The sequence below is a fragment of the Neopelma chrysocephalum genome, unplaced genomic scaffold (genome assembly GCF_003984885.1).
Source record: "Neopelma chrysocephalum unplaced genomic scaffold, ASM398488v2 Primary Assembly neopelma1_102, whole genome shotgun sequence".
Classification (NCBI taxonomy): Eukaryota; Metazoa; Chordata; class Aves; order Passeriformes; family Pipridae; genus Neopelma; species Neopelma chrysocephalum.
Genome location: NW_020897765.1, coordinates 4041127 through 4060693, shown reverse-complemented (window position 1 = coordinate 4060693; position 19567 = coordinate 4041127). Strand labels below are relative to the sequence as shown.

Genomic DNA, 19567 nt, shown 5'->3' with positions numbered 1-19567 from the left:
CACTGATTCAGAAGCAAGATTTAAGTCCTGTTAACAGCAGATAGAGGCAGTAGAATAAATAAATAAACAATCAGATTGGTTGAAGTTCATTTATTGGAGCTCAGAGAATGCCTCTTAGGGATTTTAAGCCCACGTGTACCCCCCGCTCCTCCTTGGCAGCCCAGACCCGGCTGCGCCCCGGCCACCGCCCGCTCTCTATTCCCATCGGAGCGACCTGCTCGCGCCTGGAGGGGGAGTGATGGGGACGGGGGTGCAGCCCAGATCCCAGGCTCCCAAAAGTAGGTCTCTGTTACTTCTGCAGTCCCCGCTCTCGGGAGCAAACCCGGTCGTTCGAGCGGGGATTTTCTTTGAGATTTGGGTTCACCTCAGAAAGAAAGAGATGTCCTCTTCCCTCGGCGCGAGGTTGGCTAATTTTCTTGGGAAACAAACTACTGACCCACATTCAACCTGACAGGGTTGCAAAGAGGATAAAAGAAAAAAAAAACCTCCAAACACAACGACAACAACAAAAGAAGCAGCCCTCCTCTCAGCTATCACCGCTTTATCACCTGCATGTGCCTGGAAGGAGGCTCTTCCCTCCGCTAAGAGAAAAAAAAATCAGCTTAGGAAAGCAAAGTTTGAACAGCGAATTCCTGTTATTTCAAAACGCCCCATGTGACAGGATATTTCCTTATCATTTGGAGCCCAGAGCTTTCCCCGATCCACCATCCCTTCACAAGTGCAGAGGACCTGCCCGGCGGGAAGCCTTCTCGTCCCAGCGCCGTGGAGCCGCCGCGATGGCTCCCTGCCTGCTCTTGCTTCTCCTCGGACTTCTCCCCCGGGTTTTTCCGCTGCTGGGTAAGTGCTCGCAGGGGCTGTGCGGGATGAGACGAGCCGAAAAACGAGGGGTCACTGCAGACACAAAACCCAACCTGACCTGGGCTGGCGGGGGTGGGGGGGGGGTTGGGGGTTAAGGAGGGAGCATCCGCGCAGGTGAAGCCCATGACCATTTTAACCCCCTCGGTACTGAGGGCGATCGGCTGATGGAGGTGGTAGCCTCCCCTTGGGACCTTCCCCTCCTCCTGGCATCCCGAGGTGTCCAGTGGGCGAAACTGCCTGGTAGGGAGAACTTTTGGATGCCCATGACATTGTGGATGCCGAACAGGGCTGTCACCAGCGGTGCCTCAGTTTTCCCCACCACTCTGTTCGGTCCCTGGTTGAATTAATAACATCACCCAGCTTTCCCTCAGAGACCCCCTCACTGCCAAGGTCTGCAGAAGTGCCTGGTGGTGGGGCTTGGCTTGTCCTCCAGTCCTTTGTTCTTCAATGGACCCAAGGATGTGCTTTTGGCTTTTTGACGTGGATTTCGTGGAGGGGTGTTAAGGTAGCTGAGGTGCTGGTATGGGTAGAGGTGTGAAAACAGGGGAAAGCTGTGTTGCTTGGTGACACCTGAAATTTGCACCCACTTGATCCGAGATTTATCCCTGTTTCCAATGCACAGTTATTTTTCAACGAAATTCATCTGTCCTTCTTGAAAACCTCTCAGCATTCTCTGCTCTCCAGATTGAGATCTACTGAAGCAAAACTTTATAACACTGCCTTGTAACCTTTCTTGCCTTGTGTAATTAGCAGCAATCATTGTAGGCCATCTGGTAAGCAGCAGTCTTTGTAGAGAAGACAGTTATCCAACCTACTCGCTGTCTCCTTGCTCGCCCCTCTCTTCCTTCTGGCATTTGGTGTGCTCTTCTGGTGCTCTCCACTAGTGTTTAGTACTTCAGTGGCTTCACAATTTACTTCTTGATTTACACCTGCATAATCTGTAATAGTTTGCAAATGCTGCAGTGTGAAGCTAGTTTGGCATACTGGAAATTTCTGCTGTGGAAACTGTACTGGCTGGTGGGATTTTACTGTACTCAGCACAATTCTTAAGACATGAGCTGGGCCCAGAGACAGGTAAATAGTCACAGTGATTTGGGTGAAGAAAAAAATCAAAGCCTTTGAGAAAAACTCTATCAGGATCTACTCCAGAGATTTGAGGAAAAAGATGCTAGATCTCCCTGAATGGTTTATAATGGTGAAGCGAATTGTTTCCTATGCCTGGTATGTTCTTAAGCATTTTAAAGAACTTCCTTCTAGGAGTAATTTTCAACATATCAATTACTGTTAGAAATGGGTATAATCAGTTCAAAGTATCAACATTTTGGTACTCATGGTCCACTGTGGTGAACCGTGAAGTGTGCCGGCTACAGCTCATTTATAGTGAAGAATGGCACCTGTTATGGAGCTCTGTAATAAATGCTGCTACAGAACATTGAAACACAGCTGATGGTTATATGTGTAATTCTGCTTAGCCTATTTTACAGATACAACTCATCATGTTGACAGGAATGGAATCAAGTGTTTACAGAGAGGAGTTGGTAGGGTATAGAAAGTGCTGCAAAAATACCTGTCCTGTTTCTTCTATACTATCTAATACTCACATGGAAACTGTTGTATGGGAATCCCCTTTGGAGACCAAGCGGGCAGAACAGACACAGAAATAAAGCTGTAAACTCGAGCAACACAGGATCATGTCAGAAATCTACTGCATGGTCATGGATGAGACAAGAGCAACACGAAGGGAAAGGAAATCTTGCAGCTACAGTCTTAGCCACCATATCCTGCTATCTCTTGCTTTGTTCTCTTGTTTTGGTGACAACTTATTTTCAATGCCTGATTGGCTGTGTTGGTCTTTTAGCTGCTTACATATGTACTATTCCCTGCACTGGGAATGTGCACTGGTGCCCTCGTATAAGCAAATGTGTTGCATTTACACATTGCTAATGCTTTGTAAAGGTGCAGTCAGAACAGCCAAAGTTTTGTCCCCCTCTCCACCCCCACTGGTCAGACCTCTTTGTTTAGCTTTCTAACCTTGTTTCTGAAGCCAAAACTCTGCACCCTTTCATGCTTGTGTGCAGCAATACAGACTTTTGATTTTGGAGTAACTTTTTCATGTACATAGCATTCTCTCTTCAACACCATAAGTAGCATAAAGTAAGGAATGTTATTATAGGTCGGAAATACAATTTTAGCAGTTTGAAAAATCAGGCAGTGTTTTCCACACCTGAGAAAGTGTCTGATATCTCTGTTATCCAGAAACTTTAAATATGATGTCAGGAAAAGGAGAGTTGCAAGCATTGCATATATCAGTTTACAATAACATTGTACTAAACGCTAGTAGAAAAGCAGAATAAAAAAAAAGTTGTCACCAGCAGTGATAATTGTACATTTCCTTGTATTGTCTGTGAGTAAAACAGATTGGCAAAAGACAACAACTTTTGTCTCCAGTACTCATCAGTTTTACATTACTTCCCAGTGAGTTGGAAGCCAAAGGACAGGAGAAGGAAGCTGAACTATGGATGAGATAACTCTAGGTCAGCTCTTTCTCTGAGAGAGAGATTATTTGTTCCCAGATTGTTCTTCTGCAGACAAGTCTGATCATTTCCACATTGGAGCCTCAGCAAAGAGAGAGGAAAATTTTCAGTGGTTAACCTGTTTTCCCCTTAAATATTTCTTCATTATAGAATTTGTTTAATTTGGTAATCATACAATAAAGAAATAATGTTTTAATTAGTTTCAATCTCCAGAGTCACACAAGTTAATATTTCTCTTTCCTAGATCATATCCCAGTTAAAATATAGCTTTAAGACCTTGTGCATCCTGTTACTCTATGAGATCTAGTATCAGATCTTGGGGGGATCAGAGAGGAGAAATTCTCAGTCTTTGGGCAAGAACAGCTCAGAAATGTTACACTCCGTAGCACACCCAAGTGTAACAGACGAGAAGAACTTTTCAAGCAGCTACAATTTTGAAATAAACTTTGAATACATGATAATGCATGCTGTGAAGCACTATTTATGAAGAGGGAAAAATAACCAGGGGACCTACGAAGAGCTTTGTATATTTTCATAAATCACGAAGAGGCGTACCTGGTGATGGCAAATCCCACTGCTGTTGGTATATCATTCATAATGGAGAGATGTAAGAAAGAAGTCACTGATGACTGAATTGGAGTGAAAAATAAATATGCTTTACAAGCAAGTTTTGTATAAAGCTTAAAAACATATCCTTCCCTTCAATTAATACTCTAAGGATTTTAGCAGGGCTTTTGAGAACAGAGCTCTCCACTGTGAGGAAATGGAGCCTGAAGAACTTAGTGACTGTTGTCGTCTCCTCATGTCTTGGAACCAGGATCAGGGAGCCAGTGCTGCTGGAGTGTTTAGAGTCAGGATCTGCAGTCTACAGTGTGCGTGTTCCCTTGTTTCAGTAACTCCCATGGGTGCAGCTTGGACTAATACTATGAGTGTGTTTTCTCTCTTCAGTTTAATCCATGCTTTAAACCTACAGGAGACACTAGATCTTGCACCTCTGCTGCCTTGCACTTTTCCATGTACCTGCTTTCATTGACACAAAATGGTTGAACTAGTTGCATTGTACGTCACTTTAACAGGTGTAGGCCACAGGAATGCCGCACCTTTTGTTGAACAGATGATGAGATTTTAACACCAAGAGCAGTAGTACTACTTAGGTAGTAGATTACTTCAACCCAAATGATTCCACTGTTATTTGCCTTACAGATACCAGCATCTTCTTAATATATAATGAAGAACACAAGCGCTGTGTACTGGCTCAAAGTTCTAATTCAGTGACTGTTGCTCCTTGTGTTCAAGAAAATGAGTCACAAAAATTCAGGTGGGTCTCAGATCACCAGCTTATGAGCATAGCATTCAAATTGTGCTTGGGAGTGCCTTCGAAGAAAGACTGGGTTCCGATCACTCTGTATCCTTGTGACAAGGCTAGTGAACTTCAGCGATGGGAATGCAGAAATGAGACTCTCTTTGCAATCCAAGGGGAAGATTTGTTTTTCAACTATGGAAACAGACAGGAAAGGAATATTATGCTGTACAAGGGATCTGGTTTATGGAGTAGGTGGAAAGTCTACGGAACCACAGATGATCTGTGTTCTCGAGGCTATGAAGGTAAAGTTCTGTAAATTAATTTCTGTATCTCAAACTTATTTTTATGTGTAGCTAATTAAAATATTTATAAGTGTATGAGAATTTCCTTCCTCATTAATGATCAGTGAGTGTGACTTCTGGTGAAATCAGCAATACTTGAGCGTGTGTTTTTTGTTTTTAGAGGAGTTCATTTTGCTTCTTTGTCAAACTTGTCAAAGTTCTGATAGATGATTAGCCATGCATGGTAGGGATTCATTTGGAGAGGAGAAAAAATTCTATGGTTGTTCAAAAAATGTATCTCTATTACACAAGAGTTGATTATGGCTTTTACTATTTGCACATGCACAAAAAGGTGTAGTGTAAGTGTGTAGTCTGCTGGTTATATTTTTTTCCTTGGGAAGCAAATATTAAGCGTGCTGTGAGGAATTAGTTAACTCTTGATATCTTTGGCTCCAATATATTGAAGATGTCTTCCTAGTCCTTGAAGGGAGTCTCAAAGTTGGTGCTGAAATGTTAGACTAAGAAATAAGATATTTTACATAAATTTGAAAAACTTATGTATAGTACACATATGCATATATTCATGATAAGTATCTGGGAATATGTTTGACTTCCCATTTAGTATTCTTTGATAAACAGAAATGGTCAAAAAGGGAGGTATGGATGCAGTTTCTGTGGTTTACACCATGGCTGATTACAGTACTAGTCCCTGGCCTAAAGCCAGAATAGAAGAACACTAGCAAAGCAAATTATGTGAAAGGAGGCAGGGGGAGACAGAATGATGTCCTGCTATTCCTTCCTCCTTTGTTTTCTAGCAGCTCTGTGAGAGAGTGACCTTGGTATGTCACCTCTCTAGCAGTCCCTTCAAGTACTATTCCTCTGTACGTTCTCCCATCAATGTGTGTGCATTATGTGTGTACACACAGAAAGCTGCTGTAGTTACTTTGATAAGTTTCATTGAGTCAGATTTCTGATGAAACAAAAATTATCTTTAGATGCAAATGGAAATCTTATGTGGACACGGTATAGTGGAGCCACTCCATGGCATATATCTTTCAAGTTTATATGTACATGTCCCTGTCTAAAATGATCAGCAATTGAGTGGGTTATTGACAAAAGAGTCTAAAGTTGTTTGCATTTAAAAAGAAAATTGCCTAACTGTGTGGATTTTATACTTTTGATTGTTATGCATGTAAACTTTATCACATCTTGACTCAGTCAGTTGTGGTCTCCTTAAGCAACAAAAATTTGTCTCATTTCTGGTACAGTTTGTATACTAAGCTATCAAGCTATCCTTGCTATAACATTCTATAGTAGAATCCCAAAGATAAATTTGTATATATCTCATGCTTATTAATGTTTATACATTTTTAAATTGTTATGTCTCCTTAGATACCTACACAGTCAAAGGAAATGACAATGGAGCACCTTGTGTATTCCCCTTTAAGTATGGTGGTAAATGGTATGCTGACTGCACAGATACTGGCAGATCAGATGGCTGGTTCTGGTGTGGAACCACTTCAGACTATGATGTTGACAAGAAGTATGGATTTTGCCCAATGAAATGTAAGCTTTTATGTTCACGATTCTGCTGTGCTGTTATTCATCTGCCTGTAAATATGTCCATAATATGTGCTTTACCGTATATAAACCAGTTTGAAGTGGTGTGTTTTTCCATTTCCATTTAGCCTGCTATCCTTTTAGGAACTACTTAAATACACAAATATAGGGCCCAGCATAAAAAACATTGACCAATTACATCCAGGTGGAAGTGTGTTAATCATATGCTGAAATCTGTACATACACCATTTACTTCAATAGAAAGTTAATTAGATATAAAGATGTTACATTAGCATATATAGTATATGCCAATGGCCATGTAGAAATTTGTGCAGTGGAATTGGAAGATAGAACACAGCATAATTGAAAATGAAAATTACTTCGTATGATGAGTTGCCTTTTAGACATGAAGGAGCTTACATGAACTTTTTACTACATCCCAGTGTTTCCCAAAACTGTTTGCTATGTTGTAGTTCTCTGTTTTAACTCAATTAGAAGTATTTATTAATCTAAATTCTCTGGTTTGAGTATATTTAGAGTTTAAAATGCAGTATTATGAATATACAGAACTTTACTTAGAAATGTTGATTATACGTTCAGGAAATTGGAGTAATTTATGCCTGCATCCATTTGAATTCTTTTAAATTTAAATGAAGTTTCTCTGAACTTCTGTAAAATATGTAATACACATTTTGTCTGCAAGCTGCTTCTTCTGTCATGCTGAGAAGGGTAGTACTTCTCCCTCCCTTCTTCTTTATTATTGTGTTTTGCTGTAAAGCTCCAACTGACCAAGTCAGAGCTAAAGAGAAAAATGTACCTTTCCTTTCATGTGAAGAAGACAGTTTGGGTTGATCTTAAGTGGTTTGATGATGAAGTATTAGTGTGCTTGTATTAGTGTATGTGTATGTGCTAGTATTAGTGTCCATGAATGTTGCAGTCAGTAATTCAGATAAATAAAAATTACACCTTTTTTTCCTATGCCAGTATTATTTTCAAGATAATAAAAATATGTTGGGAATATCAATCCCATTAATAAAGCAAGATTGACCTAAGAATGCTACCTGTCTAGCATTATTTGAGTACAGCAATTAGGAGGCATCGTTAAACTTTTGTTTAATTCTTTGTTATAATTCAAGGAAATCCATTCTGAAGGCTGTGATTGTTTTTGGGAAAAGCTGCTTTATGCTGATTGCTTGCATGTTTCCTCCCTGATTCTTCAGTACTGACTATAAAATATTCAGATTTGAGTCATATATTTTAATGAGAGACAGGCCATGGTAACAGAAGTTTGAGTTATCCCTATTAAAGAGGAATGAGTGAGATATGAGTAATAAGTTAATAACCTTCAACAATGTCTTTAGAAGTAGAATATTTACCTCTGTGTATGTTAAATTTTATTTAATAAGATTAAAGTGTTTGTTGTTTGGTAAACTGTCTAGGGGAGCAAAGGGGCCAATACGAAAACATGCGATGCAAACTATTACAGCTGTTCATATTAGAGTCTGGACTGACAGAGATATTACTGTGACTGAACCAGTCACTTTTCACTGTGAACTAAACCAGCTCAAGTGTTCTCCAAAATGAAGAGGGCATAAGACCATAGTTATAACACTTATTATACTCAATAGAGGTGTAGAAATTTGATTGGTGGAAGTGACATAATAGTAAGTATGACCCACTATTCAGGGATTTAGAAAGAGATGCTGATACAGTGGCAGTAGAAACTTAAATCCCAGAGAAAGGAACTGAGAAATGTTGTTACAGCAAACAATTTTTAGTACCCTAGGAACTGCCGCTTCTTTATAGGTTACACTGTTTTTTTTGAGCTGTATGTTGCATTACAAAGTAGATGTTGGGGAAGAAAACAGGTTGCACAGTATAAGATCATCAGGAGCGTGAGTCAATGTGTGCCTATAGCTGTATTCCAGTGGACAAAAGTACATTGAGGCCTCTTTCTTGACAGATGAAAGAGCTAGTATCTATTGAAGGATTTAGAAAGTCTGATGCATAAAACTTGCAGCTGACTAGGACAGAAACAAAAAGTCCAGAGAAAAAATGCATGCTGAATTCATCTGTGTAGGGATAGAGTTAGGCTTTTTTTACTAATTTTCTGCTTATGTACAAAGGACAGGTTGGTTTAACATTAATTTAACTTAGATGCTAAACTATATTATTTCAGAAAAGTGATTCATGTTTTGGTTTCTCTGGAGGTACTAAACTTCAAAAAATAGCATAAAAATTTTCCAAAATCCTGCTCTGCAAAGGCATTTGAAGTCTCAAAACTCAAATGTCTTAAAAATGAATATTCCAAGGTTCAAAAATTAGTTTTATTTTTATGAAAGACAAAAGTTCTACAGGAGAGCACCATATGAAAATCAGCTATAAATTACGAGACTGGGAGAGTGAGTTGGAAAGTTGAATAAATGCCCAAGACTTGTTTATCTCTTCTTCTGTAATAATAGTACAGGATTTATAAACCCCTTTCTATCAAGTCACAGCCAGTTTTCTTTATTGATTTATAGATTTTACTATTTTTGCAATATCCATTTTGTTCCAGGCTTGTGCTTGTCCACAGGGATTTATGGTCTTGTAGAACATAGTGTAGCAGAGAAGTTCTGATTTTGGTAGTCATAAAATATTTTAGACTGCAGTTGGTTTGTGGATAGTGATAATGGGATGAAAGTTTCCATTTTTAGTGAAATGTCATTACTATAGTAGGTTATATTTGATTTTTTTCTTAATAAAAATAATTCGAAAAGAAGCACTTCATATTACCTATAGACTATCAGATTTATTACAGGAAAAAGTGTAACTGGTTACTGACCTGCTGACATGTAACATATATAATCCTTTGTCTTGAATTTTGTTTATTGTACTGTTTCCCTCTACTTGCACACTTAAGTTTTCTGAATTCAGAAAAGGAAAAGATGTCTTTCTCTCAAATTTTTCACAGATTGCAACTCAAGAAACTGATAGAGGCTGCAGGAATTTCAGTTTTCTCATTGTCGTCAGACATACAGTGACCTCTGCTGTGTTTTGCTTTTGTCGTGCAACATTATTCTCTTTATGTGATATTTAGCTCAGTGTTCAGGCCTCCTGTAGATTCCATTTTTGGCAGAGCAAGGTCATGCTCTTTTCTGTTGCTTGGTTGTGGAGATTCAATTGAGATGAGTCAAGAGAGACTGCAGCAGTGTAAGGAGTGTGGTACCTTCGGGGGCCAAGCCTGGTGCTGGACCCTTTTGAATGACTTTCGTCCAAAAGCTTTCACTGCTTTGGCTTTGCCTAATGTGCCAAGTGCAAGTATTCAGGGAGGTCACTGTCAGGCTATGTGGCAGAGAAGAAAGTCATGGTATCTCAGGCACATGCATAAGAAATCAGGAATTGTAGAGACGTGTGAAATGGATGCTGAAAATGTCAGCTTTGCATTCAGTGCTTGGTCTGATCATCTCTATCACAGTGAGAAAATCCATAGCCACTTTACATAGTACCCCAAATTAGTAAAAAAAAAACGGAGTTTCTTATCTCAGAAAAATGGTCAGCTTGAAATACACTTTATCAAGCATCAGTCTTTTTCTCCACATTGACAAATCAACTATTTTAGCATGATGTTAGCCACTCATTTACCTTAAGCAGCAGCTTTGTTACAGCAGAGAAAATGGTGACCCTGTTTCATTCCCTGTGTACTGCCCAACGTTGCTGTCATGGTTCAGCTCTGGGTCTACGAACACCTGAGAGAGCCTCAAGATTCCTTTCAAACCAGTTGTCTATGGTTCTGTTTATGTTTTGTGTATTTTTGCTATGCAATTTTTCCTATATTGTATCTGGCTTCATCTTCATGGTGAGTTACAGCATTTCTTTTTCTCCCTACAGTTAATAGCATGAGTTTGTGGAACACAGATTCTTTAACAAATGTCCAGTACCAGATAAACTCTGAGGCAGCTCTGACATGGCACCAGGCAAGAAAAAGCTGTCAACAACAGAAGGCAGAGTTATTAAGCATCACAGAATTACACGAACAAACATACTTGACAGGTAGGGTAATATTATCCAGCGGTTTTTTAAAGAAGTGTATTATTGCAACAGTGACACACATATAGTGTGTTCCATCTTGAAAATTTATGTTTGTTCAATTCTGGTAATTAGTAGATATAAATTGTTATCTTGAACGATTCAGCTGGGAATATAGGACAGATAATATTTATATTGTCTTGATTAAATATTGCCATAAACTTACAGTAACATAAAAAAATACAATAATTAAGTAATGCAAGCAATAAAGAATGAATGTTGGAATGCAGAAAAATGCAAAATAGTTTGTAAACCAACAATGCAGATACCAAGACTGTATCCTTTTTGCATTCTTTTTGCTGTGTGTACTAGTCAGCATTTTTGGACTATATCACTAAAGGCATTGCATCATCAGTATGTGCTAAAATATGAAAAGAAAGGAAAAAGAACTAATAAACACAAGGACTCACAAATAGTCTCTTCTAGTTTCAATCTTTTTCAGTGTTTTTTGAAGTAATTTCCAAACTTGTCCTGTGAGAAAATTCTGAATTTGTACTTGAATATATTTACATTTCACAATGTCTCGTCTTTATTACCTTTTTAGCCTCTGTACACACATGAAATAGCCTACTAATTCATCTATTAAATAGATTATAAAATATTTTGAATATATTACATCAGTTGAAAAAAACCCCCTATTCTATGCCATGTTCTTCTCCGTAAATTTATGTCAGAGGATTAGACAATGGTCTGGGTTTGAAGGACCGGTTAAAGATCATCTAGTCCAACATCCCTGCCATGAAATAGGACATCATGCATTAGACTAGGCTGCTCAAAGCCCCCTCTAACCTGAGCTTGAATACTTCCAGTGATTGGGATCAACAGTTCCCCTGGGCAACCTGTTCCAGTGCCTCACCATCCTAATTGTAAAAAGTTTCTTCATTATGTCCAATCTAAATCTACTCTCTTTCATTTTTTAAACCATTGTCCCTTGTCCTGTCACTACAAGCCCTGGTAAAAAGTCTTCCTTCAATTTTTATAAGTTATTTTTATATATTGAAAAGCCTTGATAAGGTCTCCCCAGAGCCTTCTCTTCTCCCAGTAGAACAATCTCAATCCTCTCAGCCATTCTTCACAGGAGGCATGTTCCAGTCCTCTGATGAATTTTCGTGCCTCCTTCTGGGCTGTGAGTGCACATTGCAGGCTCATATTCAGCTTTTCATCCATCAGTAGGCCCAAGTCCTTCTCTGCAGGACTGTTCTCTTTAGTTCATATTGATGTTGTGAATTTTCATGACCCAGGTAGAGGACCAGGTGCTTGGCCTTGTTGAAATTGAGGTTCACATGTGCCCACTCCTCAAGCCTGTCGGAGACATTCTGGTTGCCACCTCTTCCCTCAAGTGAATCAAATGCACCACTCAGCTTGGTGTCATCTGCAGACTTGCCAAGGGTGCACCCAATCCCACTGTCTATGTGACTGATGAAGATATTCAATAATACCCGTCCCCATACAGATCAGTTGTTACTATTTTCCACCTGGACATTCAGCCACTGACAGTAACTTTTTGGATGCAAACATCCAGCCAATTCCATCAATCAAATCCATATTTCTCTAATTTAGAGGAATGACAAATGTGCTATGAACAGTCTGTTCTGTCTAAACTTTTGTTTTCAATTTAAGGATTTGGTCAAAACATGGGTCTTTTTTTTCAGCTGAATGTGATGAAATTATTCTTGAAATTAACTCTCAAGGGAACAAACTGGCACTAACACAGGAGTGAGTTAATAGTAGGTGTGTTTTAAATGCAAACTAATAGATATGGCTGCCAAATGTATGTGAAGATCAGTTTTTCATTATGCAAATACCCTGGCAGTACCAGGATTTCCTGTCATGCTCAGTTCTTGATTGTCTTAACCACAACTTACTTGTACAGAAGTACTAGAACACCAAACCAGGCTTTAGTATGACATTCCAGTGCTTTCCTACCTCTCCTTATAAGTTTGCCAGGCTTCAAGTGCTGCCCATAATCATGGTGTCAAAGACAACTAAAAATTGCAACATCTTGGCGTGATGCTGCCATCAGTAGAAGCAGAAATAAATAATACATATTGCATAATGATTTTCTGTGAACTATGAAGAAAAAATCAGCAGTCCGCCAGTTGGGCTTCCAAGTCTTATATGAAAGACAGAGATAGACAACTGAATAATAATGACTATCAATAATGTTAGAGAATTCAGCAGGGCTATACATAACCATGATATTTCTATATGCTTTTCAAAACTACAGCAAAAAGTTTGAGCTGGTCTTTGAAGCCTGACATTATTGGCTATAGAACTGAAATGAGATCAGTCTGAAAAGTGCACAAGATATGCTGTTAAAAAGATGATGTTTGCAATGATTGCATTTTAATGTTTTTTGATAAAATGAGAACAGGTTTTTTCCAGTATAATGTAAATTTGAAACTCACACTTGTTAATTTTATGGGAGAGAAAATACACTTTGGGAAACTTCACATTTCATTTTAAAAAACTCATTGTGCAACTTTATCAATTTAATATTCTATAATTCTGGAAAAAATTGTTTCATGTTTGTGATCATCAGTTTAAAAGGAACATGTAGAAGAGTCATTTTGTTTTCTGTTATAATACAATTCTCCAAACTTCAAAATGTGAAAACTCTAAAACAGAAGTGGCTCTTGTAAGCTGACATGTTTTACAGGTTTAACAAAGCCACCTTAACTAAAATGCTAAAAGTTTTTAAAACTTGTACTGGAGAAGAGTAGAAGCAGATGGTTTAACTAAAATTCAGCTCTCAAATACTGAGAAAGTGTTTACTCCTGCTGTGGACTTCCAGTATCTCTCTCTGTCTCTGTTACTTAGGTTTGACTCTCACACTGAGTTCAGCTCTCTGGTTTGGTCTTAACAGTTTGAATTTCAACAGTGGATGGCAATGGGTTGGTGGTGCTCCTTTTCGATACTTAAATTGGGTTCCAGGTAAGGTTAAATATGTTGTTACTCAGTTTAAAAATTTGGTCATTTTGTACCATATTTCTTTTCTAGCACTCTATTCCCCTGTAATTATTGAGCTTGTTTTGATGTTGAAAGATCCTGACTGTGACTATAAACATTGTGAGTAATGGCCCTTATTCTAGGGATGTGCACTGGGCTTAATTTGTTGTTCATAATGGAAATGGCATCTTCATAATCCAGAGGAAAATTTTAAAAGTCACCTATTGACACTTCATTTGTATATCTTCTTAATTTACTGTATTTCTATACAAATACTAAATAAATCTAATGCTAGAGATGTCATCATTCATGAGACTAGACTGATCAGTGGTGGTTTTTGTTTGGTTGGTTGGTTTTCTTTAAATTCTTTTCCAATTTGTTTTGGCTATTTGCTTAAAGAATAGATTTTCATTTTCATTTGGGATTAACCTACCCACAGCACTAACACATATCAAACTGAACATGTTAGATGAGTCTAATTTGAAGGAAGCCAAGGTACTTCACACCTGTAGCTGCAGTGCTGAACTCTGATGCCATTATTACAGAGCTCAGATGAGCTTTGCCATCTGCACATACAATGAAGAAGAGCTGTATCTCTGGTTTCATGTTCAGAGTGTCTGTGTTAAGGTGTCTTTTATGGAGGACTCTTGCCATGTTCCTTTGTGCTGGCTATTCAGGCAGCTTTTGGAGACTGATTAAAAGTAGAAGTCTGAAGTTATGCAGTGTAAATTCTCTTTATCTTCATCATATGTATTTAACTATCAGTAACTATAAATGCATGCTGCACTGTATCACCCAGTGCCATCCTTGGGCAGGAAAGGCCAAAAGCACATTTTAGGTGGACAAACTTCCTGAGTAGGTAAGCTTTGAGGAGTGAATTCAACTACTTTATAGATAGCTCTCCACTGGAGTGAGCACACAAGGCAAACAGATGGGCTGAACTGCAAGTTGCTATGAAGGTATTTGTAGGTCTGTCATCCAAATGCACTGATAAGCATCTGTGTGTAATGAGGAGTGGGGGACAACTGATTGTGAGATGGAGCTGAAGCAGCAAGGGGAGCTGTTCATGGCTGTTAAAACTGCAGACTCTCAGCTGTCCTGTAAAGAATCAAATGGGTTTTGAAGTAGCAAAAACTGAAGCAATTTGTCTTTAACTTTTTATGTTCCCTAATTTCATTCTCAGATAATACTCTACTCTTGTATCCATATATCCTATTTTATATTTCTGCTATCTCCTTCATGAATTTACATTGATCTATATAGCCTACCTCTGTCTCATCCTGTTATGCTGGATGTTCAAGAACTGGTTGGTTTTTCACTAGCATATTTTAGTGTAATTTATGAAAACTTCATATTTGTCCATTTCACTAGCCCTAAATAAATAGCAGAAAAAACAGGAACTGTAATCAATGTTTAAATTAAAATTATTCTGCTTAGAAATCTGGGAGAGCTACCATGCCAACAGATGGACTTCTTTTGTGCATGAAAACAATTTAAATTTGTATTTTGGAAGTAAGCATATCTTTTTCTCCTATGGGAAGAAGGTATAACATGACTGCAAACATAAGACTAACTGTAATCTAAGGTAATGAAATTATAACGATATAACAAAATTTTCAGTGAACAATCTTCCACACTAAAAATATTGTTTTATTGTGTTTATTTCTGAGTAGTTCTGATCTTTTTTCATGTAGTATAGTGGCAAGTGTTCAGAAATTAAGGAAAAAACATGTTACGTTTAATAACATTAGGTCAGATCTTGAAAAGTTCATCTGATTTATTGCAGAAATTTGTTCTGTTTTACAGGTTCTACTTTTCTTTGAGATGTTTGTGTTAGTGCTAATGCTAATCTTCAACTGAAAATATCCAAATATACTGCTATTTTTGAATTGTTTAGACAAAGGGACAAGAAGTTCCATTAGCAAAATAATTACTTATTATTTTTCTTATACCACGTGCAGAATATGACTAGCTTACTGAACAGTTTTTTCACCTAAAGACTGTCCTCTGCAGTTCAGGTATTCTCCATTTAGGAATGGAAAAAAACTCAAAGAAAATAAATCCATGCACTGTAATACCTTCCATCAAGGCTTTGGACAAGTGAAGAGACTGTTAAAATGTGAATTTGCAGCTTGTGGTTGCTCTGAAAAATTCTCTTAAGGGAATGAACTTCCCTCTTGAGTCTAAAGGACTGTGGAGAATCACAATTGCCTGCATGTTAAGGTATCTTACACTTAAAGCATGGACCAGAATAAATGTGAGAGTTGGGAGGGTAACCGCGTTTTGCTTATACTTTGTTGTTGTTATTGAGATTTGTGTTGTTGTTTTTTTTTTAAGGCCATCCTTCTCCAGAACCTGGAAGAATCTGTGGTGCGTTAAATCCTGGCAAAGGTGCTAAGTGGGAGAACTGGGAATGTGATCGGAAACTTGGCTATATTTGTAAACGAGGAAATGCTACTTTAGAGTCTTTCATTATTCCTAGAGGTAGGTTTGATAATAAACCATCAACAAATAATTAATGACCAGCGCTTTTTATCTGTAATCTGAATAGATGTTATTGCATGTGGTAAACTAAGCAAAGGACTCTGTGGACTGTGGTTTGATCAAAATTTTCTGTAAAAGTGAACAGTGTGTACTTTCTTTTTACTGTGACCTACCTATTTTCCGGGTAGTAATCTTTCTTCAGAAGTCTTGAGTTCTAAATTGCAAAATTGTGGAATTCTCTTTTCCAAAATGAAGCAGAACTGTCAGATTTTGTGTATACATAAAAAAAATTATTATTTTTAAAAGCAGGTGAATTATCTGAAGCCAAATGTACACAATGAAAGAAATCCATTTCTTCTTCCTCTAATTTTTACTGTTTATGAAAGTGAGTAAGTTTGTCAGTGCAAGCCAGTAGTGGACTAGAGGAATTCTCTAAAATTCTTTTGAAAGTTAGATGTTTCTAATATATCTACGTATCTTATAAATAGAGATAGAGAGAAACATTTATATAGAAATATTTATTTACACACATAAATTTTTTTAAAGTCTTTATGAAATTATTTAAATGGTTTATGTACAGACACTTTTTCAGAAGAAATGTAATTCTGGTACAAGCTTAATGTACATAAGAAAGACAGAACAGGGATAAGATTTATTTATACCTGTTTCCTTATTATCTCTTTGTGTACTATAAACACCTTGTAACTTATTTTTTGTTTCATCACTCCTTCTTTCTGTACTTTACAAGTTTCTTTCTTTTTCTGGGACATACCTGTCTCTCTTAAATCCACTGATTATTTTGCATGGGTTATAGAAGCAGAAAGCTAAACCGTTATTAGATTTCCAGTTCATTTATTAATATGCATCATTACTGGCAAAACAGATGTTTTGCAAAATCAGTATTTGACATTTGGCTTAATAAAGAGTTGGGTTTTTTTAACATTTTTCCTGCTTTTGCCAATATAGAATCAGTCCAGTCAAAAACAGTTAGGAAAGAGGATTCAGCCTAATTTGTTTTGCTTTATTGCTAAGAGAAAAACCAACAAGATTGAGCTAGTGTCTTGTTAATTAAATATTGAAATAACTATTTAATATTTAATTAAATAAATACTTCAGTATTGAAATTAAGCATATTTTTTGCCTCAACCGAGAAAGACTTCAACGCATATTTATTATTTTTGAAAATAGGGTGTAAAGTTCAGTATAGTATTTGCATACAGGTGATACCCAAATAGTTTAATTTATATAAGTTGTCTTAGGTCATTCAATTCACTACTGTTTGTCTTTTCAGGTTTCATACATCAGTTCTTAAACACTGAAGCCTATAAATGTACTATCAATTCAATACTGGCAGCTATATTATTTAGATTTAAATTTAGTTTTGGAGGGGTTCTAATGGCCATTACTTTCTTTTACATCGGCTTTTGATTCTCCCCCCATCTCCGCCCTACAGTTTACCAGTAATTTGGAGAAAGAGACAGAAATCTTCAGTTGAACAGAAATTGCTGAGTAAACGTGGTGACAGATTAACCACTGGTAGTGGTTCACTTCATAAAATATTTTTCAGAATGTCCCATGGGGGGAAGTCATAAAAGGCGTAAGCATGGGATCATGCAAGATGTTAAGTGCCCTTAGTTTCTAAAAGTGTAAAGAAAAACCCATGTCAGATTATATTTGCCTGACTAGGACTCCTGAGTCAGGAAATGAATTAATTGCAAATTCACACATGCTTAGTTGTTCACTTGACAATAAACACAGAGGAAATCCTTTGAAATTTTAACCCTAGAAGTTACAGTTGAGTCTAACAGGGCGGTATATGAGGTCTGTGGGACAGAGAAGCAAGCACTTTACAACAGAATATAATTTTGCTTATGTTAAAAAAAAAAGTCGAGAAAAATTTTTACAGAACATTTTTTTCATTACAGAAGTATTTTCACAAAGTGAACAGCTTCAGGGCTTTTTTTTTCTTTGCAGCAAAAGTATTTTTTTCCAGCAGGGGGCCACATCATTTTATACATCAAGGTGATATAGAGTCTTAGGGCTACAGAGCGTTTGCCCTGTAACACAGCAAAATAGATTGATAGGAACTAATAATGGTATTAATAGTATTAAATAGTAATTTCAACTGCAAAACGTGCTTACTTTTAAACTTTATTTTCTAAGGAAAGGCTTTCTGTCTGTCTACTTCCACCAAGTGACTGCCAAAATAGATTTCATTCCAAGCCAACAAGGTGTACTGATCTCAAAGTACTGTTTCCAAATGTTTAGTTAAACATTCAATTAGTGGAAATAAATTCTCTTACTGTTACTTTTGTGACTCCTGTGTGAGCTCTCTCTTATCAGACCACAGAGGATGGGTCTGAGAAAGAAGTTTGAATGTCTGAATCATGAGACAAACTTCAGCTAGTGCTTTCACCCTTTTAGACACCCAGGTCAATCACTGAGATTTTCAAACCTCAGAAAGTCGAGCTTGTACTTTACAAAAGTATTTGCTCTCTATTTGAGAAATAACCATTCTACACTTATGGACCAGTAAATTCATCAGCTTGACATTTGGAATAATATTTTTTGCACATTAATGTAATTTAATTTGTTATATCTTATTTGTTGCATTTTGCGTTCCTTCTTTTGCTTAAGTTAAATGAGGTTCAGGAGTAATACTTTTTTGCATTAGGATGAAAAAGTAGACTGTATGACTTTGAGACGTCATGTATTTTCTTTAAAAGTAGAATAGGGAAGAACAAAGTTAATTTTTGCTGAGTAGTAGAAATGAAGAACTGAAGAATTTCTCTTACTAAGAAATCTCCAGCAATGTAATTCAATAAGACTTACACCAAAGAAATGAGACCATAAACTGTTTTTCTTGTTTTGTGACCTGCAACCAATTCCCTGGTGTTACTGGGTCTACAAGAAAAAGCTTTTTCCTGCCCTTCCATAGCTGCTTTAGTGTTTACAGGAATACTCTCGGAGTCTCCATTGACTTGAAAAAGAGAGGCTCTGGAATCCCCGAGGAATAAATACTTCTGTGACTCTCTGTAGCCATATCTGAACCACTGATTTTTGTTCTATCCAGCGTTTGCAGTTTGCAGAAGGGTGTGCTGAGCGTGTGCATATTCTCTGACTTATAGCGTGTGCATATTCTCTGACTTATAGCGAAGTGCTATAAAATGCTTATACTCAGAGCTGAGACCAGGCATAGGACAAATTAGGCAGCTGTCTGAAGCATCAGACTAACCTCTACAACAGCATTTGCCACCTCTATGCTCTCTTGTTTCTCCCAACATCACCATGTACATCCAGTTCGTTTTTCTGGGGTACCCTTGCTCTCTGTTCCAGTTTTTTCTCTCTTTTGGCAGAATTAAGGGCTCTGACTAGAGCTCTGAGCCCCTTGTCCTGGGAGACAAAAATTTTGGTTTTACTTAAACTTTGTGAGAACATGCTAGCACTTTTTTAGAGGCAGGTGTGAAACAGCAGACAGAGTTTCTATTAGAAATATGTGTTGTGACACTAAGTATCTATTAATCATCATC

General features: G+C 37.6%; 1 protein-coding gene across 2 annotated transcripts in view; it reads left to right on the top strand.

The window, feature by feature from the left end:
* Positions 1–271: 271 nt before the first annotated feature.
* LOC113973510 (macrophage mannose receptor 1-like) overlaps positions 272–19567 on the top strand; it is a 60557-nt gene continuing 41261 nt past the window's right edge. Inside the window, exons 1-6 of one of the 2 annotated variants that reach the window (XM_027695682.1) lie at positions 272–837; positions 4596–4997; positions 6369–6542; positions 10407–10568; positions 13425–13538; positions 15891–16037. In XM_027695682.1, the coding sequence (XP_027551483.1) occupies positions 777–837; positions 4596–4997; positions 6369–6542; positions 10407–10568; positions 13425–13538; positions 15891–16037 (1060 nt within the window). In that variant the 5' untranslated portion in view covers positions 272–776. The remainder of the gene's footprint in view (positions 838–4595; positions 4998–6368; positions 6543–10406; positions 10569–13424; positions 13539–15890; positions 16038–19567) is intronic. The other variant, XM_027695683.1, reaches the window with a different exon arrangement.